General features: G+C 35.0%; 2 protein-coding genes across 2 annotated transcripts in view; one reads left to right on the top strand and one right to left on the bottom strand.

Annotated features, from left to right (window-relative positions):
- Nucleotides 1-1,530, bottom strand: LOC135123253 (mitochondrial 2-oxoglutarate/malate carrier protein). The gene is made up of 4 exons (XM_064047746.1): nt 1,337-1,530; nt 932-1,233; nt 556-883; nt 1-507 (listed from the first exon to the last, which is right to left on the bottom strand). The coding sequence occupies exons 1-4, from the start codon at nt 1,399-1,401 to the stop codon at nt 279-281; spliced, it is 924 nt and encodes a 307-aa protein (XP_063903816.1). The 5' UTR covers nt 1,402-1,530; the 3' UTR covers nt 1-278.
- A 57-nt stretch (nt 1,531-1,587) lies between these two features.
- The window catches only part of LOC135123252 (zinc finger-containing ubiquitin peptidase 1-like), a 36,716-nt gene continuing 13,633 nt past the window's right edge, over nt 1,588-24,670 (top strand). The window contains exons 1-6 of the mRNA XM_064047745.1: nt 1,588-1,686; nt 1,793-2,042; nt 2,090-2,389; nt 2,435-2,636; nt 18,558-19,003; nt 23,218-23,564. Coding sequence (XP_063903815.1) covers nt 1,798-2,042; nt 2,090-2,389; nt 2,435-2,636; nt 18,558-19,003; nt 23,218-23,564 — 1,540 coding nt within the window. The 5' untranslated portion in view covers nt 1,588-1,686; nt 1,793-1,797. The remainder of the gene's footprint in view (nt 1,687-1,792; nt 2,043-2,089; nt 2,390-2,434; nt 2,637-18,557; nt 19,004-23,217; nt 23,565-24,670) is intronic.

The following is a 24,670-nucleotide window of genomic DNA, read 5'->3' as shown; positions in this document are numbered from 1 at the left end:
TTTTTAAATAATTTTGTTTTATTGATGGTCCACATTACACCATTCCCACTGGAAAATTAACATACACGTGACTAGGAAATGGCGAAAATTGGCCAAGGTTCCAGTTTATTTTAAAAATTCCATTACATAATGACCTGACACATTATTGGCGACGTTTTTTGTGCATTATTACTAAAGTGCAGCGATATGTAAATAAAACCTTACTTAAAAAAAAAATAAAATAAAATGAAGGAAAAATATATAGATAAGCGTAGTTATTTCCACCCATTCAACCCTTCCTATAACTGCCCTCCTGTTCCAGACTTCCCTAGTACGATTCTATTGTACGCCCCATTCATCTGCTCCAGGAAAATAAAAGTGAGGACTGTATGCGGCCCCAGTCTGAAGTAGTATGGAGTGAAGCCCTTCCACAACGCGAACGGCCCTTCGTTTTTCACGACTTTGACTAGAACATCCACCGCGCCCTTATACTCTGGCTTACCATCGATGGTTTTCATGTTCTGGATCCTGAAACGGTGGTTTTAGTTTGATGGGTGAGTTCAGGCCATGACGTACCTAGTTTTGGCGATATCCACCGGCATGGAAGCCGCTGTTGTCACCAACCCGGAAATCATGGAGGCGCAGAAATGCAGCAAAATCCCGTCCCTAAAGAACCCTGTGTTTAAAAGTATTTGTTTGGCTTGGGAATATGTGGCGAGTTGGGCCGCGTTCACTACCATGGCGCGACCCATGGTGGGTATGGCGCCCCTCCATAGCGTGAGCAGCCCTTCCTCCTTCGTTATCCTCAAAAGCGCATCGAAGACGTTTTTGTAGTTGCGTCTTTCGTTGGCGGGGAGGCGCCCGTCGGCGGTCATGCGAATGAGCGACACTTCGGCAGGGGTGCCTAGGGGGCGAAGTTAGCAAACAATTGGTGTTTAGAGGGAGCGAGTACCTACGAACGCTCCGACCATTCCGGCTGCCATCCCCAAGGCCGCTTTGGCCAGGAAGCTCGGGGGCTTGCCTTCCTGTGAGAACGTCTCGAACAGCCACGAGTAAACCCCCAGTCGCGTCGTTGTGTAAGTGGCTTGCCGGAGCAATCCCGCTGACAGCCCCGTATACATGGCCGTAACCCCCTCATTCGTGATGATTTTTTTAATAACTTGGACACTCGTGGCTCGTTCTTGTTGCGTGGCCGCCAGTTGCATCCGGTTTTTGACCAAGTCCAACGGCTGCACGAACAGAGTGGCCCCCATGCTGAAATTCAAAAATGGCGGGTTGGTAGTGCCAACTTGATGTCACTAAAAGTGAATTTTGGGCCGATTTTGGTAAAATTAGCCCCGAAATAAGCGAGACTTACCCCGCCGAGCCCCCGAAGAGGAACTTTACGTATTTTGGCATCGTTTTTTCCTTGGTGTCAGTCATCGTTGTACCTTCACTGCGACCCGCCGCGTTAAAGTGTCACCAGAAAATGACTTGTAAGTGAGCGTATTTGAGTAAAATCACAGCGAATATTTACGATTTGTCGGTGTAGAGGTTATAAAGGTCATCAAAATCCACCTTTCCTTCATCTTGTGGTGGGGCAATCGTACCAACGTAGGCAATCCATTATGCAGATTTGCTATGCGGGTTGCAGAAGTAGGTCACTAATCAAACTGTCAAATGAGTGGTAAGGGTCGGAAAATCGGGGTAGAATCGCAGGGAAAGCAGGTAAGGGGGCTGACAACACACACTCACACGCAAATCCGCCGTTTCAGCTACAATCCCCGCGAGTTTCCGCGTCCGCCGCCAAAATAACCTCAAAATTTTCGCACAGACAGGATGGCGAGCAACATCCCTGATTTCTTCTATTCCTGCGAGATCTGCGGCTTGGAGGGGCTGAGCGAGGACGAATTCAGGACCCACACACGCACAGCGCACGTGGACGGCAATGCCGTGTGCCCCTTTTGCGAACTGTCGGCGGTTTCGCCCGCCGAGCTCATCCTGCACGTCAACCAGGCCCACTTGGACTACCTGACCCCCGAGTCGGAGTCCAACATGACCTTCATCGACGACGTCAGTCCGAGGTAGGCCCCCCGAGGCGACCCGCGTTCTCTACCCGGTTTGCTTGCAGCGAGTACAACGGCATCAACGGGGAGAGCAGCCACAACTGGAACGTCCCGTCTCTACCCGGCCACTCCAACCACGTCAACAACATCAATAGCGGCAGTAAGAGTAACATTAATAACATTAACTTGTCCCCGAAAGTGAACGGGGGCGGCGAATTGAGTCCGAAGAATTCCAGCCACGGTCAGGGCTCGCCCCTGCGGTCCAGTCTAGCCTTGAAGTTGAAGAGTTCCGCGCCGAAGCTGCAGTGTCCGATGTGCAGCTACACGAGTACGAGTCCGAATGAGTTGGAGGAGCACGTGAATAGGTACGACCGTTCGGTTTGGGGTCCCGCGTAATTTTGGACTTCCAGGAGACACTTCGATCTGACGTCGCCGTCCGTCGGGGGGACGACCGGCGAGGTCTTCGCGTGTCCGCTGTGTGTGAAGTCGTTCAATTCGGCTCCGGATTTGGAGCTGCATGTCAATATTGAGCACAGAGACGTGCTGTCTCCGGCGAGTCCCGCCACACACGCGTGTCCGGTGTGTGGGATTAATCTTGACAACGAAAGTAATGTAAGTTTTATTCGTTGCGGTTAATAAGGTAATGGGCTTTGGTTGTTTGTGTTGGGGTTCTTTGACTTATCAGTATAGTAACCCACATTTTTTTGGCAAAACGTCAACGGCAACGGATCAATGTAAGTCAATGACCATGGGTTACAATGGGAAAATCAATAGGACGTTGTGTAGGTAATGAGGGAGTTGGGCAAAAAATGTTTCAAGTGAATAAGCGCTATTGAGTTGTTTTTTGTGGACAAGTGCCGCTCTACTTATGTAGTTGTCGTATTTAACGGTTTTTGTGGCGTTCATGAAAAACGTCAATACTCGAAAGCGCGGTCTTCCGTACCTATTTGGGGGATTTTAATGACTCGAATAAAACGAGAGGGAAATTATTGCAGAAACTTAAAATTTTCTTCAATATTTATTTTTTGTGAAAGATAGCCGTCGATGTTGTGTCTCTCTTCTTTGACAAGTAAATTAAATAAAGAAGTTCGTAAACTAACGAACCTGCTACTTTGAAACTTGGACTAATTTATCTTTTGAAAAAGCTATTAATTTTTTTGTAATTTTCCAACTTTTCACTGTTAGTTACCATCTGTGTGACGTTATTACGTTTACTGCGGCGTTTTATTGGTGTATTCTTCTCGAAGTGCCATATGATCGAAAAAAAGTTCGTCTAGTAGGCCGCGCAATTTATCTATATTAATAAAAATGAATCGCTGAAATGTATGTACGCTCATAACTTCAGAACGGCTGCGATTCTTTTTTTTACGTGTTCCTTATTGTCAGGACAAGGTTTATATGTAAGAAAATTTATAAAAAATGAGACGGCTAAAAGATAAAAAAAAATTAAAAATTTTGCATGGGAATCGCCACTTCGAATGAATTTGAATAGTTGGCGTTCCTGACGGATCTGTCGCCCAACTGACGTGTCATACAAAACTATCTCTTCCGTGCGATTGTGAAAAAAGTATTATTGCATTTCAAATCGTTCTTTGTTTTTTCGTAAAAAAAACGTCGTTTATTTTAAGAAAAGTCTTAGTTAAAGTGAATTTAGTTACGCATTGCGAAAGTGTCTTATTAATTTTGATCTGCCATTCTATTTACCTATGTTCAGTTTGTTGGTTTCGACAAAACTTCAAACTTTACCGTTATTCGAGGATTTAATTTGAAGTTTTCAATATTTTAAAATTCTCAAGACAAAATTTACAGATTTGATTGACTGTGAAAATAATTCTGTGTCGTTTTATGAAGTTCATTACAATGCCGAGAAGACGACAAGCTGACATAAGTCCACGAAGTCAATCAAAGTCAATCAGTTGATCAGCGTTGTGCTCATAATCAACATCATAATCAAACATTGAAGCAAGACATTGGACGGTATGAATAAAACTGAGTAGATACTCATATTCGAAGTACGAAATACCTACTTCATTATTACCTGAGCATCTACCCGATGTACTGTGTATCTACTTGCAAACATTGTATCTCCCCGGACACAAATTGAACATTTACGCGTTTTGTGAGCATTTAATCTAAAAATGAGCATCGGCGTGCCAAATGACTATTTGTCCTTATAAATGATAAATTAAATGTAATATATTTATATTTTTGTTTCCTTAAGAATATAGAGTTAACAAAGTTAGTTGAGTTAGAAAAGTCTCTTTTGCTCCACGTTGGCCACCAACGAGCGATTTTCATGATTTTTGTGAAACTTTGCTGGTTTTGAATTTGAATTTTCTGTCCTCGATAGTTGATGCTCAGCAAGAACCACGGGAAGGTCTGGAGCAGATCTCGCTAGGGAAGGAGAGGGCTAGGAATTGTTAATGAGGGATAGAACGTTATACAGTACAATACAACGGAAATACAATACAGGTACCTACAATCTAGCTACAATACAGAATACACTACAGATACAGATACAATTCAGATACAATACAAATGCAAAGTTAGTACCCAATACACCATCGGAAGAAATTGCACCAAAAATTGAGAATGTTGCAAAATGAAAACCCAAGCAAGCACACCGATGGAACTCGGGACGAAATCTATTGGTCGCAGCGCTCACACGCCCAAGGGAGAACGCAGCCGCATAAATCCAAGGTCGTCTTACCTCATTCTCAAAGAACGATGCAACCCAGCATCTAAGGGCCAAAAGAACCCCCCAGGCCAAAGCGTCTGACGACATGGAGAATTCAGTCTCGGAACCAAAGAATGCACTGTTGCAAAATTAAAACCCAAGCAAATGCACCGTGAAAACAAAGCATTTGCACCACTGGAGCTAAATTGGCAAGACCCAAGTTAAGTTAGTAACACATACAATATACAGTACAAAATGCTTCAATTACAAAAGTTACAATATACAAATTTCTCCACGTTTGCCAACAAAGAGCGATGACTTTGCTCGCTCGTTGCTGTTGTCCAGCAAGAACCAAACAATACGAGGAGGTCTGGAGTGCGTCTTGCCATTAAAAGAGAGGACTAGGGTTTGATAGCATGGGTGAAGGACACCGTATTTTGTGAATTATGAACGCTGCACTTTGTATATTCCAAAGCCGTACTTTATCAGTCCTGAATGCATGTTATTAACAACATATTTAAAAAAAAATCGGGCATTTTTGGAAAAATATCCACTTTCCTTCGTGTTCACAGCACGTAACACAAAACATCTTCGCTAATATTTATTAACAATAAATTAGAAATTCGCGAACACGTGCTATTTTAAGCCAAAACGGAGATCCAGTGTTGCTGCTACCAGACCGGAATCAAAACTCAACACAGAGGATGGAAAAATTGACCGTTTATCAGCTCACGTGACAGTGACGTCATTGTACGTCACGATGAGATTGCAAAAATTATTTTTCATATTTTAGATCAGAAATTGTACATTTTCGGGGTTAATTTAACAATGTTTAAACAAATTAATTTGTTTTTGCTAACCTCGTATTCTTAGGAAGATGGATTTCGGTTTAATTATCATATATTGATAGTTATCATATTTGAACATTATGAATTCTATTAATTATGTTTAAATTTTATTTAATTATATCGCGAAAATGTATAGCTTTGACCCACCAACTTCAATCGTTTCGAAAATATATCCAAAATGTAAACATTGTCGACCAAACGAATCACGGAATCCGATAAATTAAAACTGAAGTCGTACTTACCCTGTTTTCGGTCTTTTTCGGAAAAATATTCATTTTCGTCCGTGTTCACAGCACTTAACACAACAAATTTTCCTTAATATGTATTAACAATAAAATTGAAATTCGCTAAAACGCTCCACTTTTACCAGTGCCTAAATTAAGGAAAATTTCCAACTGCACAACTGCACAATCACCTTTAATCCCCCTTCTGTCCTCTATACTACTACTACTGGTAGTACTATTAACTTACGCTCGGGAAGTAAAAATATGTATTAATAATGTGAAAAAGTTTCTGCACAAATTGCAATTTCCAGCTGCACAAATGCATTTTTGAACTGCACAATATGTGTAGAAGTGCACATTAATTTAGGCCCTGACTTTTACGCCAAAATGACGCGACGATCTTGCCGCCATCAAACAGAAATTAATACTGAACAGAAAGGATCGTAAAACGTGACCTTTATACAGGTAGCTCACGCGACATTGACGTCATCGTACGTCACCATGAGACTGCAAAAATTATTTTTCATATTTTGACCGGGAAAATGCACATTTTCGGGGATAATTTAACAACGTTTAAACAAATTGATTTGTTTTTAATAATTTCGGGCTTTTAGGACAACGTGTTTCGGTTTAATTAATATATATATTTATGCTTATCATATTTAAACATTATAAATGATATTAATTATGTTTAAAATTTATTTATTTATATCGTGAAAATGTATAGCTTTGATCAACTGATTTCAATCGTTTAGAAAATTTTCCCAAAATTTAAACATAGTCGACCGAACGAATCACGGAATCCGATAAATTAAAACTGAACTCGAACTTAACCTGTTTTCGGTCCTTTTCAGAAAAATATCCATTTTCGTTCGTGTTCACAGTACTAATACAACACATTTTCACTATTATTTGTTACTAATAAATTAGAAATTCGTGAAAAGAGCCCTACTTTTAAGCCAAAACGGACTCTGATGTTGCTACCACCAAACCAAAATCAAAAGTAAACGCAGAGGACCGAAAAATGTGACCTTTGTACATTGTACATTTTCGGGGCTAATTTAACAATGTTTAAACAAACTAATTCGTTTTTGCTAACCTCGTGTTTTTAGGAAAATGGTTTTCGGTTTAATTATCATATATTAATAGTTATCATATTTAAACATTATGAATTATATTAATTATGTTTAAATTTTATTTAATTATATCGCGAAAATGTATAGCTTTGACCCACCAACTTCAATCGTTTCGAAAATTTTTCCAAAACTTAAACATTGTCGAATAAACGAATCACGGAATCCGATAAATTAAAACTGAAGTCGTACTTACCTCGTTTTTGGTCCTTTTCGGAAAAATATCCATTTTCGTTCGCGTTCACAGCACTAACACAACATATTTTCCGAATATTTATTAATAATAAAGTAGAAATTCGCTAAAACGCTCCACTTTTACGCCAAAATGAAGCGACGATCTTGCCGCCATCAAACAGAAATTAATACTGAACACAAAGGACCGCAAAACGTGACCTTTATACAGGTAGCTCACGTGACATTGACGTCATCGTACGTCAGCATGACACTGCAAAATTTATTTTTCATATTTTGACCGAGAAAATGGGCATTTTCGGGGATAATTTAACACTGTTTAAACAAATTGATTTGTTTTTAATAAATTCGGGTTTGTAGGAAAACGAGTTTCGGTTTAATTATCGTATATTGATGCTCATCATATTTAAACATTATAAATGATAATAATTATGTTTAAAATTTATTGATTTATATCGTGAAAATGTATAGCTTTGATCAACCAGTTTCAATCGTTTCCAAAATATTCCCACATTGTCGAGTAAACGAATCACCGAACCCAATAAATTAAAACTGAAATCGTACTTACCCTGTTTTCGGTCCTTTTCGGAAAAATATCCATTTTCGTTCGTGTTCACAACACTAACACAACATACTTTCCGCAATATTTATTAATAATAAAGTAGAAATTCGCTAAAACGCCCCACTTTTACGCCAAAATGAAGCGACGATCTTGCCGCCATCAAACAGAAATTAATACTGAACACAAAGGACCGCGAAACGTGACCTTCGGACAGGTAGCTCAGGTGACAGTGACGTCATCGTACGTCACGATGAGATTGCAAAAATTATTTTTCATATTTTGGCCGGGAAAATGCACATTTTCGGGGATAATTTAACAATGTTTAAACAAATTGATTTGTTTTTAATAATTTCGGGCTTTTAGAACGAGTTTCGGTTTAATTATCATATATATTTATGCTTATCATATTTAAACATTATAAGTGATATTAATTATGTTTAAAATTTATTAATTTATATCATGCAAATGTATAGCTTTGATCAACCGACTTCAATCGTTTCGAAAATTTTCCCAAAATTTAAACATTGTCGAGTGAAGGAATCACGGAATTCGATAAATTAAAACTGAAGTCGTAATATAATTAGCTTTTATTTATGCATAAATTGTGCAGTGCGTTCTTTCTAACACTGATCATAGAGATTCCCAACTCAAGGTGTCTACCCCATACTAACTTATATTTTGGTGACTCGATTTTTGCCTTGATGGTTGAACACTGTCACTGTTTTCCGTTTTTCTTGTATCGAGATACTACTTGAGCATCAACTGTTACCTACTGAAGTATTAGCATCATCTAGAAAAACTAGAAATATTTTGATTTGATATTCGAGTAGACACTTCGTATTTAGAGTATGAGCATCTACTGAGTTTTATTTATATCAACCATTGTCAAAAATTTGATCGAACGTTGTTTCGACAGAACGTCCTTCGCACCAAAAGTGTAATGAAACATATTCAGCATTTTCGAGTTGAGTCTTTTCTTCACACAATTTTGTGATGACCTAATCAACATTTACGATCAACACGTGTACCACCTTGGATTGGTGCAATGTAATACTAAAAATAACTGTATTGAATTCCCAAAATTACCTGTGAAAATCGAGTGGGCCGTTCCATCTATTTTTTTGGGGGGAATAAATAAATATTCTTAAAAATTTACCATGCTTACAATAACTTTAAAACGTCTGCAAGATCTCAAAGTATTCATTTTTGCAACTCTTGAGTTATTCACTAAAATAAATTGACTGATCCATATATTTTTTGAGTCACTGTAAAAGCAAATCTAAAAAATATGCATGCAATGATAAATTACGAAAATATACTGATGATGTTTTGCACATTTTAGATAGGATTTGTTCGGCAAAATCTTGAGATGACGTCATCAAGTTTTTAGGCTTGATAAACAGATATATTTTGATTAAAAACCTACCATGTCAAACAGTAACTTCAAAACGTCTGCAATATTTCAAAATTCAGTTTTGCAATTCTTGATTCAATCAATAAAATAAATTGACTCAGTGATGAACTTTTTTGAGACACCCCCTATAAGCAAAACCAAAAATTATGAATGGAAATCACAAGTATAGTCTCATCCTATTTTGGACATTTTAGATAGGATTCATTTGTCAAAATTGTGGGCTGACGTCATCAATTTTTTGGAGGAAGTAAGTATTATTTTGAATAAAAATTTATTATGCTTATCATATGTTTAAAACATCTGCAAGATTTCAAAGCATTCGGTTTTGCAGATTCATAATTAAATTGTAGGTGAAACGAAGTTCACGGGGTCAGCTAGTTTTTAAAATAATAATGTTGGCAACACCAACACGTTCCTAGTGCAGTTTGACAGATGCGGGTAAATAACTGTCAAATATAGGGTTAAATAGCTGCAATGCCAACATGATGACTTTAAATATAAATTCGGGTTTTTCTGTTTTTCAATTTCTCGATATTTTAGAATTTCGATTTTGCGGTTTCCCAATTCTTCAGTTTTGGGATTTTTAACCTCTCGATTCTTCAATTTTTTGTGTTTTAGATTTTTCAATTTCTCGATTTTCTATTTTTCGGTCTTCAATTTTTCAATTTTTCGGGTTTTTAACTTTCAGATGTTTCAGTTTTTCGGTTTTTCGAATTTTTGATTTGTCGATTACTGAATTTTCCCATATTTCAGTTTTAGATTTTTCTTTTGATTTTCCCATTTCTCGACTTTTCGATTTCACCTTCTTGATTTTCCAGTTTTTTACTTCTTCAGTTTTTCGATTTTTCAATTTTTGGCGTTTCTAAATTTTCACTTTTTCGAGTTTTCGACTTTTCGATTTTTTATTTTCTCAATTCTCGATTTTTGGATGTTTCGATTTTTCTGGCTTTTCATTCAACTTTCCAATTTTTTTAAATTTTGAATTTTTCGACTTTTCGATGTCTCGATTCTTCAGTTTTTCTATTTTTCAAAATTTCAAATGTTCAGTGTCTATATTTTTCGATTTCTCAATTTTCCAATATTTCAGTTTGACAATTTTTCAGTTTTTGCGAGTTTTCGACTTTTCAATTTTTCTATTTTTTGAGTTTTTGATATTTCGTTTTTTCGACTTCTCAGTTTTCCAGTTTTTGAATTATTCAATTTTTCTGGTTTTCGATTTCTCAATTTGTTTCAATTTTGGAATTTTTAAAACTTCCGATTCTTCAGTTTTCTTTTTTTTTAATTTTTTGATTTATCAGTTCTTCGATATTTCAGTTTTGGGATACATTTTCGAATTTTTGATTTGTCGATTTTTTAATTTTTCGATTACTCAATTTTCCCATATTTCAGTTTTAGATTTTTCTTTTGATTTTCCCATTTCTCGACTTTTCGATTTCACCTTCTTGATTTTCCAGTTTTTTACTTCTTCAGTTTTTCGATTTTTCAATTTTTGGCGTTTCTAAATTTTCATTTTTTCGAGTTTTCGACTTTTCGATTTTTTATTTTCTCAATTCCCGATTTTTGGATGTTTCGACTTTTCGATGTCTCGATTCTTCAGTTTTTCTATTTTTCAAAATTTCAAATGTTCAGTGTCTCTATATTTTTCGATTTCTCAATTTTCCAATATTTCAGTTTGACAATTTTTCAATTTTTTGAGTTTTCGACTTTTCAATTTTTCTATTTTTTGAGTTTTCGATATTTCGTTTTTTCCACTTCTCAGTTTTCCAGTTTTTGAATTATTCATTTTTCTGGTTTTCGATTTCTCAATTTGTTTCAATTTTGGGATTTTTAAAACTTCCGATTCTTCAGTTTTCTTTTTTTTTTATTTTTTGATTTATCAGTTCTTCGATATTTCAGTTTTGGGATTTTTCAGTACAGATTTCGATTCCTCAATTTTTATATTTTAGATTTTTCAATATTTCGATTTTTCCATTTCTCAATTCATCAATTTTTCGATTTTTTAAATTTTAGATGTTCAATTTTTCTATTTTTTGATTTTCCCATTTCTCGACTTTATTGCAGAAATTTAAAATTTTCTTCAAAATAGAACTACTTATTTTTTTGTGAAACATAGATTCTTTGACAAGTAAATTAAATAAATAAGTTCGTTAACTAACGAACCTGTTACTTTGGAACTTGGACTAATTTATCCTCTGTTCCGCAATGAAGCTCGTCTAGTAGGCCGTGCAATTTATTTTTAAAGTAATAATGTTGGCAACACCAACACGTTCCTTGTGCAGTTTGACAGATGCTGTTAAATAACTGTCAAATAAAGCGTCAAATAGCTGCAATGCCAACATGATGACTTTAAATATAAATTGCACGGCCTACTGGAGGAGGTTTTTTTCGATCATATGGTATTTCCACTCTCCTCGTAATGGAGTCCATTTGACGAATGGTTAATTTCAAGTTTTGTCGACGTTTCATAATCCCTAAATTACGAAAAAGTATTTTATTTTCTTGCGAAATTTTATACATATTTTTGGAATATTGTATTGATGATAAAAAATAACAATTTAATGACATCATCTTAAAATTTTGCAGGCTAAATCCATACATCTGCGGTGTATTTCATATTTTTGTCTAATTTTTTTTTTCTCATTTTTGTCCCTTATTTGGTATTTTTTGTGTCTTGGTTATTTTTTATTGGCTTTTTTTTAGTAGTTTTTTTTGTTCCCATTTTTATCACCTTTTTTTGTCTAGTTTTTTGTCGCATTTTTATTGGCTTTTTTGTAGCTATCTTTGTCACATTTTTGGCTTTTTCTTGTCCTTTTTCGTTCTATTTTTTTATCTTTTTTTTACGTTGTTTGTCTTTTTGTTGTTTAATGTTCATTTTTTTATCTCTTTAGTCGCTTTTTGGGCCCTAAAATACAATTTTTGAGGATTCATCTGTTATTTGTATAATTGTGGAGTATTTTGTTGCTTTTCTTTAGCACCTTTTTCATTACTTTTTTGCCATTTTGCTTTTATGTTTTTTGCAGTGGTTTCTTTGTCGCTTTTTGGTCGTTTTTTGTCCCCTTTTTTAAACACCTTTTTTATCGTGGTTATTATCGTATTTTTGTCTCATTATTTAATAATCGCCTTTTTTACTATTTTTGTCGCGTTTCCTATGGACTTTCTATGTTGATCTTTATGTGGTTGTTTTATTTTTGTGTTTTTTTGCGCGTTTTTTTGGTCCTTTATTGTCATTTTGTCGCGGTTTTCTCGTATGCTGCTTTTTGGAAAATTAAATATACATTACCTACATTAATTTTTGTCGTTATGGACGATTTATCGCATTTTTATTAACTTTTTGCCCTTTTTGTAATTGTATTGTTAGTGTTTTTGGCTATTTTCCAATTTTCAAGTTTTCAAATTTTGCAATTTTTGGATTTCTCAATTATCCGTTTTTTCAAATTTTTTAATTTCCAGTATTTCGTATTTTACAATACATATTTCGTTTTTTTGATTTTGCAGGTATTCGATTTGTAACGCCCGTTTTTACCGTACTTATAATGACCTGATTATGCTTTGTTTAATTTGACAGATTTGTTTGCCTTTTTTATGATACCGGTGGCCTTCTTTTCACAACAAGAAACTTAAAAGATGTTGAAAATGGTATTTTTTTTAGAGAAATATTGATGTTACAATTAAATTCCGCCCCTCGGTCTAAAAACGAATAAAAAATTCATTGCAATTGAGATCGGGGCGGGTGGGTGGGATTTATCTTTTTTTTTTATATATAGAGTTTTCTTTCAACAACAATGGATATTTAACATGTTTTCAATTTCTTGCTGGGAAGAAAGACTTCGATATTAAGAAAAAATGGACAAAATATAAGCCCCCTCACCCACCCCTTCCCAATTGTGATGAATCTTGTATTCACCGTGGACCTTAGTTGCAAAATCCTCATTTCTGTACAAGGAATTACCATACGAAATATGTTTTTTAAAGGGTAAAATTTTGAAGAGAAATTTTAATGTTACAGTTAAACTCCGCCTCTCGATCTGATTTGGAATGAAAAACTCATCACAGTTGACATCGGGGCGGGTGGGTGGGGCTTAATCTTTATTATTTTTTTTCTTTATGTACATAGTTTTCATTCAACAATTTTTTGGCACAAAGAACAAGAGATATTATAATAAAAAACATAGTCTCAATTATATTATTCAATAATTTTGGACTATAACTGCTAATGTAAGCCACGTAGAATAACTTGTATTTTCTAGTTTTTTTTTTTTTTCGAAAATCCGAAGAAATGAAATTGACGAAACGAAAAATTGAAAAAACGAAAAATTATAAAATCAGAACATCGAAAAATTGTAAAAATAAAGAACATAAAAAACTGAAACGAAAAATTGAAATTGGAAAAATTAAAAATTGTAAACTCGAGAAACTCAATTCGAAAAAATGAAACAAAAAAATGGGTAATTGAAGAACTGAAAAATTCGAGTCAAAAAAGCTGTGGGATCATTATTTACAGCACTAAATTTTACTTTATAGAGGATATGAGAAAATCAAAATTGCAAAAACAAAATTAAATTTTTCGAAAAAGTGGGATTTATTTGGCTGCACTTCAGAGGCGAGGAAAGTTCTGTTGAAATTACCTTCGACCAATTTTTTGGTCTTTTTTTTTTTGTTGTTTTGTTCTTCATTTTTTATTTTTTTTAGGTCGCCGTTTTTGGTCCTTTTTTATCACTTTTTTTATCGCATTTTTTAATTTGTTTTCTGTATGTTTTCTGGAAAAGTAACCATACACACATTATTTTTTATTTCATTTTTAATAATCTTTTTTTAAGTATTTTTTGCCTCTTTTTTAATCTCTTTTTAGTAATTTGTAGCGTTTTTATGAACCTTATTTTGTCGCATTTTTGTGGACTTTTTTGTCACCTTTTTTGCCCTTTTAGTTTTTTGCAGTGATTTTAATAATCGTCTTTTTTGAGTATTTTTGTCGCGGTTCTTATTGACTTTTCTTATAGTATTTTTTTATAGACTTTTTGTCACAATTTTCTCATATTCTGGGTGCTTTCTGGAAAATTAAATGTGCATTACCTACATCAACTTTTATCGTTATCGACGTTTTATCGCATTTTTATGAACTTTTATTCGCATTAATAAAATTGCCTTTTTGCCCTTTTGGTTATCGAATTTTTTGTGTTTTTTTGTCGCTATTTTTGGTCGCCCCCTTGGTATGTTCTCTTTTTTTTGTCGTCTTGTTTTTTTAAGCACCTTTTTTATCGTGTTTTTTGTCGGAAAATTAAATGTACATTACCTATATTATTTTTTTCCTTCAATTTTTTTATAACCTTTTTTTTAATATCTTTTGTGCGTTTCTTATTACATTTTGTTGCCTTTTTTCCCTTTTAGTCATCTTTTTACTTCTCGAGCGTTAGCTAAGGAAGTACAGTAATCGAGTCCATCGGACGAATGGCCACTTTTATATTTTCTCGACGTTTCATGATCCCTAGAGTACAAAAAAATAGTCTACTGTTTCTGTCGGTTTGTCTGTCTGTCTGGTGTCTGTATCCACTTTTATTAGACACGTAATCTTCTAAACTGCTCTACCGATTGTTGTTAAATTTTGTATGTATGTATACTCAGTGATATGAAAATCAGAACACCCAGTAATAGTAAGCATTTTTTTTATAATTTTTGATATACGTGGTTAATACGGCAATAGAAGTAAATGATCAAAATTTGAAGTGATTCATGAAATTTTTCAAATATACATCTTGAAAATTGTCATTTTTCATTTTATCATTTTTGGAAAAATGATTTGGAATTTTGAAGATAATAATATGAAACTCAAAAGTTGTAATCTACAAGAACCAGTTGAAATCTACAAGAAAATGTCTGAGTAATTTCCGATCCATGCTCGAAAAACGCTAAAAAAATGTATACGGCGGAGAAAGGTACTGAAAATTTGAGAGTTTTGAAAAGTTGGTTAAAAATACTCAAAGAATTTTTTTATTTAAAAAAACAGAAATTTTTGAAAAATTTTGTTTGATACTGAGTTTTTGCCTCGGAAATTGACATTTTTTCATTTGATCATTTCTGGTAAAATTGTTGGAATTTTCGAAGAAATGGAACCGAAAATAACTTCTACAAATCTAAATTCATAAACAATGGCTAATTTTTGAAGTGTTCGGAGGAAAAAAACTCCCGTTTTTTAATTATTTTTTCAGTAGAGATCGTCTTAATTATCGTGGCAGATACTAACCCCGCTCACCCACCCTTTATTTTTGTAGCGAATATGTGATTTGCCAAAATCAGTCTCATCTTGACAAGTACTACTACTACGGATACGGCAGAAAAACTGATCATTTATTTATCTTACACTAATACAAATTTATACAAAAAATTATTAAAATATTCTTACTATTACTGGGTGTTCTGCTTTCCATGTCACTTAGTATATATTAGAAATATCATGTACATGGTTAAATGGTAACCAAAATTTTGCTAATCATCCCTACCAACAATTTGATGACGTCATTTCAAAGAATTCTATGTTTACTTGATTTAACTCTTATATATGCCCCTCTTTATTTAAAAATGTAAAACGTTCTCAAGGGCGCTAAATGTCTTTTTTTAAAAATATGAAACCTTCTTAGGGGTTCCAACTGTCTTTTTTAAAAATGTAAAACCTTCTCGGGAGCCCCAAATGTGTCTTTTATAATCTGAAACCTTCTCGGGGGTCCCAACTGTCTTTTTTAAAAATGTAAAACCTTCTCGGGACCGCCAAATGTCTTTTTTTTTTTTCAATGTAATATCTTCTCGGGGGCCTCAAATGTCTTTTTTAAATGTGAAATCTTCTCGGGGGTACCAACTGTCTTTTTTTAAAACGTAAAACCGTCTCGGGGGCCCCAAATGTATTTTTTTAAGGAATGTGAAACCTTATCGGGAGTCCCAATTGTCTTTTTTTAAATATGTAAAACTTTCTCGGGGACCGCAAATGTGTTTTTTATAATGTGAAACCTTCTCGGGGGTCCCAACTCACTCTTTTTTTTTGTATGTAAAAAATGTAAGACTTTCTCAAGGGCGCCAAATGTCTTTTTTTTTAATATGAAACCTTCTCAGGGGTTCTAACTGTCTTTTTTAAAACTATAAAACTTTCTCGGGAGCCCCAAATGTGTCTTTTATAATCTGAAACCTTCTCGGGGGTCCCAACTGTCTTTTTTAAAAATGTAAAACCTTCTCGGGAGCGCCAGATGTCTTTTTTTTTTTTTCAATGTAAAATCTTCTCGGGGGCCTCAAATGTCTTTTTTAAATGGGCCCCAAATGTATTTTTTTAAGGAATGTGAAACCTTGTCGGGGATCCCAACTGTCTTTTTTAAAAATGTAAAACCTTCTCGGGGGTACCAACTGTCTTTTTTAAAAACGTAAAACCTTCCCGAGGGCCCCAAATGTATTTTTTATAAGGAATGTGAAACCTTCTCGGGGGCCCCAAATGTATTTTTTATAATGTGAAACCTTCTCGGGGGTCCCAACTCTCTTTTTTTTTGTATGTAAAAAAATGTAAAACCTTCTCAAGGGCGCCAAATGTCTTTTTTTTTTTAAATATGAAACCTTCTCAGGGATTCCAACTGTCTTTTTTAAAAATGTAAAACCTTCTCGGGGGGCCCAAATGTCTTTTTTTAAGGAATGCGAAACCTTATCGGGGGTCCCAATTGTCTTTTTTAAAAATGTAAAACCTTCTCGGGAGCCCCAAATGTGTCTTTTATAATCTGAAACCTTCTCGGGGGTCTCAACTGTCTTTTTTAAAAATGTCAAACGTTCTCGGGAGCGCCAAATGTCTTTTTTTTTTTCAATGTAAAATCTTCTCGGGGGCCTCAAATGTCTTTTTTAAATGGGCCCCAAATGTATTTTTTTAAAGAATGTGAAACCTTGTCGGGGTTGCCAACTGTCTTTTTTAAAAATGTAAAACTTTCTCGGGAGTACCAACTGTCTTTTTTAAAAACGTAAAACCTTCTCGGGGGCCCCAAATGTATTTTTTGTAAGGAATGTGAAACCTTCTCGGGGGTCCCAATTGTCTTTTTTAAAAATATAAAACCTTCTCGGGGCCCCCAAATGTGTTTTTTATAATGTGAAACCTTCACGGGGGTCCCAACTCTCTTTTTTTTTAATGTAAAAAAATGTAAAACCTTCTCAAGGGCGCCAAATGTCTTTTTTAAAAAATATGAAACCTTCTCAGGGGTTCCAACTGTCTTTTTTGAAAATGTAAAACCTTCTCGGGGGCCCCTAATGTATTTTTTTAAGGAATGTGAAACCTTGTGGATTCCAACTGTCTTTTTTAAAAATGTAAAACTTTCTCGGGGGCGCCAAATGTCTTTTTTTTATGTAAAATCTTCTCGGGGGCCTCAAATGTCTTTTTTAAAAATGTAAAACCTTCTCGGGGGTACCAACTGCCTTTTTTAAAAATTAAAACTTTCTCGGGGTCGCCAAATGTTTTTTTTTTAAGAATGTGAAATCTTATTTTTTTCTGTTACACTGTAACTGTATACTAGTCCTACTTTTTATATTGTTTTTTAATCATTTTTGTCGCCTTTTGACCCCCTTTATTCTCACCTGTTATGAACCATTTTTTGTCTCTTTTTATTTTTTTTTTTTTTTGAGAGTGGTTTTTAATTTTTTATCGCATTTTTTGCCCCATTTTTTTTATTAGCATTTTAGTAGTTTTGTTGCGTTTTTATGGACCGCTTTGATACCATTTTTTGCCTCTTTGTCGCCTTTTTTGCCCTTTTAGTCGTCTTTTTGGTGAGTTTTTTTATTTTTTTGGTTGCTTATTTCGTCGTGTTGTGGCACCTTTTTTTGTTCCATATTTAATCACGGTTTTTATCGTTTTTTATTAGTCTTTAGTTTCGCCACTTTTTGCTGCGTTTTGTTGTCGTTTCTCTTCTCTTTGCCAAAAAGTTGATGACATGCCACAAAATTGTATTCATAATAAGGATGTATGTTTCTTTAAAAACTCATTTGAAACAAATCCACAGCATGCTTCTTTATCAGTAGTTTACCAGTCCACGTACGTCATTATTTTAACTTGTATACATAATGTATGTTTTTTAAGAAATTTCAGGTGGAGGAAAGTTCTGTCTAAATTTTGACTTTTGGTGTAATAATCCAAATTTACATATTTTTAATTTGCTGCGAAAAAGTCAAGGTTAAATTAATTTCACAATTAATTACGTAAGATTTTTTAGAAACTTCGGTAATATAGACCTAAAATATCGAACATATTTAAAAAATATATATATTCTTTTCTTGCAATTTTTTAACAGTCCAGATGTTCACAAAAAATCGCAATAAAGTATTTTTTTATTCTCTTTAAAAGTATCAGAAACTATAGTCTTAATAAAAAAATAATTTAAACAATGGGAACAAATATGACAATTCCGTAAACGCTAGTGTTTTTAGCTTGACACAAGTCGATGACTCTGATTTAATTTGTTTGTGTTTTTGTTCCAGAGCGAGAGCGCCGCCCGCCACGTCGAGAGCCACTTCCCGGCCGGCTCTCCGCAGCCGGCGGAGCGAGCGGCGTTGCGCGAGCGCGAACAGCGCGAGTTCGAGATGCTGAGGGCCCAGTACGGAATGGACAATCAGGGTAACTTCCGCGAGCAGTCGGTGACCAACATGCAGCGGGCGGTCTACGCCGGCGAGATGAGCGTCGCCGACTACTACGAGCGGACGCTGGATTTGCGCGCCGCCGAGAGCTGCGGCATCGACGACGGCAGCTCGGTCACGAGAAGCATAGTGCCGAGGGTGCGCGCGATGAGCAGCAACGCCCCCAACGTGGTCCGCACGCTGCTGTGCACGTGCGTCGACCACTACGCCTCCTCGTACGGCGACAGGGGATGGGGGTGCGGCTACAGGAACACGCAGATGCTGATCTCGAGCCTGCTGACCCACACCGGGTAGGTGTTTTAAGACTTCTAGTCTATGTGTTCAAAAGAGAATTTTTAATAATAATAATAATAATAATAATATGTTTATTGCCCAACAGCTCATATGAACCTATTACAGAGCAATTGATACAAACGAAAGTATATTATCAATACAAAAAAAAGAAAAGTAAATAAATAAATACAAATAAATATACCGAATACCTGAATAATAAGTCTAAATTAAGAGTTACTTAGCAAGTAGAAAACAGACGAAAAAGATAAGATAAAGTAAAAAAAATAATAATATTAATAATAATAATAATAATTCTAAACATAAGTGATAATTAATAATTACTCTCTTGCGAAGATACTTAAAGCTAAATACTTAAGATCTTTTAGATTTATATTAAAAAATGTCACAATCTCTCAGTTTGTTGTTAAAATTACTACACATAACATTAATCGGGCTTTTTACCAAAATATTTGTGCGAGCGGTGGATAGATGCCAAGGTAAAGAGTGTCTGTTATTTACACGTGGTACATAAAAGAAGATTTTGGCCAAAAGTTCACTGCAGTCAATTTTATAATTGACGATTTTAAAAAGAAACATTACAGCACTAACTTCTCTTCTAGCATGTAAAGACGGTATATTAAACTCTCTTTGAAGTATCAAATTGTCACATCCTCTAGCAGGGTAGGTGCCATATTTTTTAAACCATAAATATTTAAGAAATTTTTTTTTAACTGATTCGATGACATTAATATAGCAATAATAGATTTGATACCAAATTAGGCAACCATACTGTAAGCGTGATATAATGTACGTATTAAACAGCATTTTCATAGGTTCAGTAGAAGTGAAGTCACGCCATTGTCTAATTATAAATCCAAGCAAAGATAGTGAATGTTTTACTACTTCATCAATATGGAACCGAAAAGAGAGCCGAGAATCAAAATAAATTCCCAAATCTTTTACAACATCACACCTGGTGACGTGTTCTCCATTTATTGTGTAATCAAATACAATAAGAGATTTTTTATTACCAAATGACACAATTTTACATTTACTAATATTCAAGAAGAAGTTATTATTAGAACACCAAATTGTAAGTTTATGTAAATCCTCCTGAAGTTGCAAAGCATCATTAAGATCATTTATAATACAAAAAAGCTTAGCATCATCTGCATATAATAGAATGTGACAATTCAGTGAATCAGGGAGATCATTGATAAAAACAGAAAAAAGTAGGGGCCCAAGATTGGAGCCCTGGGGAACACCGGATACTGCCTTAAAGAAGAATGATGAAAAACCATTGTAAAAAACGTATTGCAATCTATCACTTAAGTATGATCTTATAAGTTCCAAAAATTTACCAGAAAAACCGTACGATTCTAACTTTAACAATAATAACCTGTGATCAATTCGGTCGAAGGCCTTTGCAAAGTCTGTGTAAACAGTGTCAACTTGGGACTGATTGTCAAGTGCCTCTGAAAGAAATTGTGAAAAACATGTGAGATTTGTTTCAGTGGAGCGTTTACTCATAAAACCATGCTGTTGAGGTGTTATGTAATTCTGAATATGAAAATAGATATGCGAGTACAGAACTATCTCAAAGATTTTAGCGAAGTTTGAAATTATGGATATTGGTCGATAATTACTGACATTCGATTTTTCACCTGATTTAAATATCGGGGTAACTTTAGAGGTTTTCCATTTTGAGGGAAAAGTACCAGTACTAAGAGCAACATTAAAGATTATTGACAGAGGCTGGACAAACAAACCTGCACAGTCACGTAATAGAAAGCTTGGTATTTGATCTGGCCCTGCTGTAAAAGAATTTTTAATATTACGTAAAGCAGACAAGATGTCTTTATCAGTGATTTTACTGATATTTATGGGAAGAGAGTGAACTCCAGTTGTAAATTTTTGTGACGATGAATTTTGCGACGAAGTGTAAGAAGTCTGAAAATACATAGCGAATGCATTAACTATGTCATTAAGTGAATTTAATATCTTATACTATTAAACGAGCAAAGTTTGTATATATATATATAAATATATATCTATATATATAATGGGTTTCTCAAAAACGGCTCTAACGATTTCGATGAAATTTACAGGTTGGGGGTTTTTTGGGTCAAGAAATCGATTCATCATAGTTTTAACTTCTGAAAATTACAGCTTCATACATTTTCAGCAATTTTCAGGCAGTGAATTATATTCGTTGCTAGGTAACATCGGATGACACTACACGAACACGAGATTGTTTTATAAGAGAAGTTTGGGTGACAGTCTGACAGTACGTTTGACGTACCTTTTTATCTTCAATTGTACGTACCGAAACATACTCCACTGTATAGAGGACGTTAAAATTCACCCTCTGAGGTGACAAAATTTACGGAAAACTAAACAGTGAGCGGATAAAAGGCACACGAAAGTGCGTTGAGTTAAGGTTATGTTGTCAAGCATTCATTTCAGAGGTTCGACGGTCAGGGTCAATATGTGATCGTTTTCCGGGATGGTACCGTATTATTTCAGTTTTTGGGCTCAACTTTTCGCACACTTTCGTAAGTGGCATCTTCGGGAGCAGGGTTGAGATTGAGAAATTAGAAATAACGCAAAAGAGCACGGTAACTCAGTATGTTAATCACATCAGAGGCGAAACCATTCTGGCAGTAAGACAGTGGTTGTGACCTTTTTCTAGAGTCGAGAGAGAGAACTAGGAAAAAAAGAGAACGACAGAGAGAGAACTTGGGTAACAAATGAGATTTTAATAAAAATGTCAAGCAATAATTCCAGTTTTCCATTCTTTAATCTCTACATGTCACTTATCACTATTTAAAACAAAGACTGCTTATGGAATTTCTTTTTTAATGTGTATTTTTAACTAGCGCGTGTACTTCAAAATGCATACTATACGCATATTTATCTGTCCTAATCTGCTGATCTAATACTACCAAACGAGCCGAGTGAAGCTCGGTCAACCAGATATTATTATCATTGTAAGCCATCTTACCCGGAATTCTTGTAAGACCTTTTTTTGATTTAACATAAGACCAAAATATTTTAGGATCTTTGGAAATATTTGTTTGCATAGAGTCAGTATATTTTTTGTAAGCAGATTTTATTTGGTTTTTAATAATCTTACGGTAATATTTAAATTTAGAGTAGTAAAATTCGTTAAGTGACTGTTCAAATTTTTTGTGATAATAAGATTTAAATTTAATATTTTTAATAATAGAGAGATCGAACCAAGGTGGATACTGTAATTTATCTTGATGATTATGATATACTGGAACATGCTTATCCAAAACTTGATATAAAATGTCATAAAAACGCTCGGTTAGAATATTAATGTCATCAGAAGTATTTAAAACTGTCCAATCAATGTTACACAGATCATGATAGAGGAAGTGAAACCTGGCTTTTTTAAAGTTATATACACTAGTATTAGGTGAATTATTAGTGGGGAAGCTATTAAATGTAGTGTTAGTTATGTTAACCACAATAGAGAGAGCAGGGTGGTAGCTGTCCTCTACAATTAAAGGGGAATCATCGTGTTTGACAGAACAATCAACATTAGCAAAAACAAGATCTAGTAGCCTGCTGTTTCTATTTTTAATAACATTGTATTGCTCTAAATTTAAAAATTTACAAAAATTATTAAGAGTATTAACAAGAATATTATCATTGTTTATTATGAATTCTGGAACGTTAAAGTCACCCAGTAATAAGAAATTTTCATTTGTATTAAAGTTATCTTCAAAATATTCACAAAACCTTAACAACTCATTAAGTGATGGAGTTCTACAAAAATAAACAACAAAAATGTGTAAAAAGGTACCATTTAAAAAACATTTACAACCTACAATTTCAATCATATCTAGATCATTCCGTAATTGACTTAAATCAACAATTGTCACAGATATATGGGTTCTCAAAGCAAGCAAAACACCACCTCCTCTGGACAAGTTCAATGCATTATAATTACGGTCACATCTAAAAATTGTGTATAAGTGAGGAGGGAAAATTTCGGAATCAGAAATAGAGTCTTGTAACCAAGTCTCTGTGATGCAAATAATGTCATAAGTTAAATCTAAAACCGAAATTGAAAGTTGGCCTAGTTTGTTTCGGATACTCCGTGTATTTTGATAATATAAAGAAGTAGATGAAATGTTGGGCTTTACGATTTTAAATGATTGGATACTTTTATACTATACTATTCTCGTTTTTTTCCCGGCAGGTATAACGAGAGGTTGTACAAACTATGGCAGGGCCAGAAGCCGCCGCGCAGTTCCGTTCCGAGCATATCCCGCCTCCAGAGCCTCATAGAGCAGGCGTGGGCGCAAGGGTTCGATATCCAGGGTTCCGAGCAGCTGGGCTGCCGGCTGGTGAACACCAGGAAGTGGATCGGGGCCACGGAAGTGGTGACGCTGTTGTCGTTCCTCAGAATTAAATGTCAACTGGTGGATTTTCATAGGCCGACGGGACCTGGAGGCAGCCACCCGGAGTTGTTTAATTGGGTTTTGAAGTATTTTGAGAACAGCGTGGGTGGGGAGTTCACGCCGCCGCTGTATTTGCAGCATCAAGGTGGGTTTATGGGCTCACTAGTGAGTAATATTTTCGAAACAATCTTTACGAAACGGGAATTTTTGAAAATTTCTAAAAATTTCGATATTTCAACGAACAATTCAGGAAAAACTATTGGAGTTATCAAAGAAACGAAAGTTTAAAAAATGTCAAAAATTGACCGAAATTTGAAGAAGGGGGGACCATTGGAAAAATTTCACTTTTAAAAAAGTTGTCTAAAAATTGTGAAAAAATTCAGGGACGTAGATCTCGACATGCTGATTCTAGAAATATAGCGTGTTGATGGTCACCGAGCAACATTTTCGAAAGAATCACTACGAAATGCGAATTTTTGAGAATTTCTAAAAATTTCGATATTTCGACGGTCGATTCCGTAAAAACGGTTGCAATTATCAAAGAAACGAGACCGAAAGTGAGTTCTAGAGCTCGAAATCTACAAGAAAATGTATTTAGTTAAGTTTCGAAAATGTCAAAAATTGACCGAAATTTGAAGAAGGGGGGACCATTGGAAAAATTTCACTTTTAAAAAAGTTGTCTAAAAATTGTGAAAAAATTCAGGGACGTAGATCTCGACATGCTGATTCCAAAAGCATAGCGTGTTGATGGTCACCGAGCTACATTTTCGAAAGAATCACTACGAAATGCGAATTTTTGAGAATTTCTAAAAATTTCGATATTTCGACGGTCGATTCCGGAAAAACGGTTGCAGTTATCAAAGAAACGAGACTGAAAGTGAGTTCTAGAGCTCGAAATCTACAAGAAAATGTGTTTAGTTAAGTTTCGAAAATGTCAAAAATTGACCGAAATTTGAAGAAGGGGGGACCATTGGAAAAATTTCAGTTTTGAAAAAGATGTCTAAAAATTGTGAAAAAATTCAGGGACGTAGATCTCGACGTGCTGATTCCAAAAATATAGCGTGTTGATGGTCACCGAGCAACATTTTCGAAAGAATCGGTACGAAACGCGAATTTTTGAAAATTTCTAAAAATTTCGATATTTTGACTGTCGATTCTGGAAGAACGGTTGCAGTTATCAAAGAAACGACGCCGGTAGTGAGCTCTACAGCTCGAAATCTATAAGAAAATGTGTTTAGTTAAGTTTCGAAA

The sequence above is a fragment of the Zophobas morio genome, unplaced genomic scaffold, assembly GCF_036711695.1.
Source record: "Zophobas morio isolate AGI-343-1 ecotype UQ-CSIRO unplaced genomic scaffold, CSIRO_AGI_Zmor_V1 ptg000006l, whole genome shotgun sequence".
NCBI classification, from domain to species: Eukaryota; Metazoa; Arthropoda; class Insecta; order Coleoptera; family Tenebrionidae; genus Zophobas; species Zophobas morio.
This window is presented reverse-complemented; position numbering and strand designations above follow the sequence as displayed.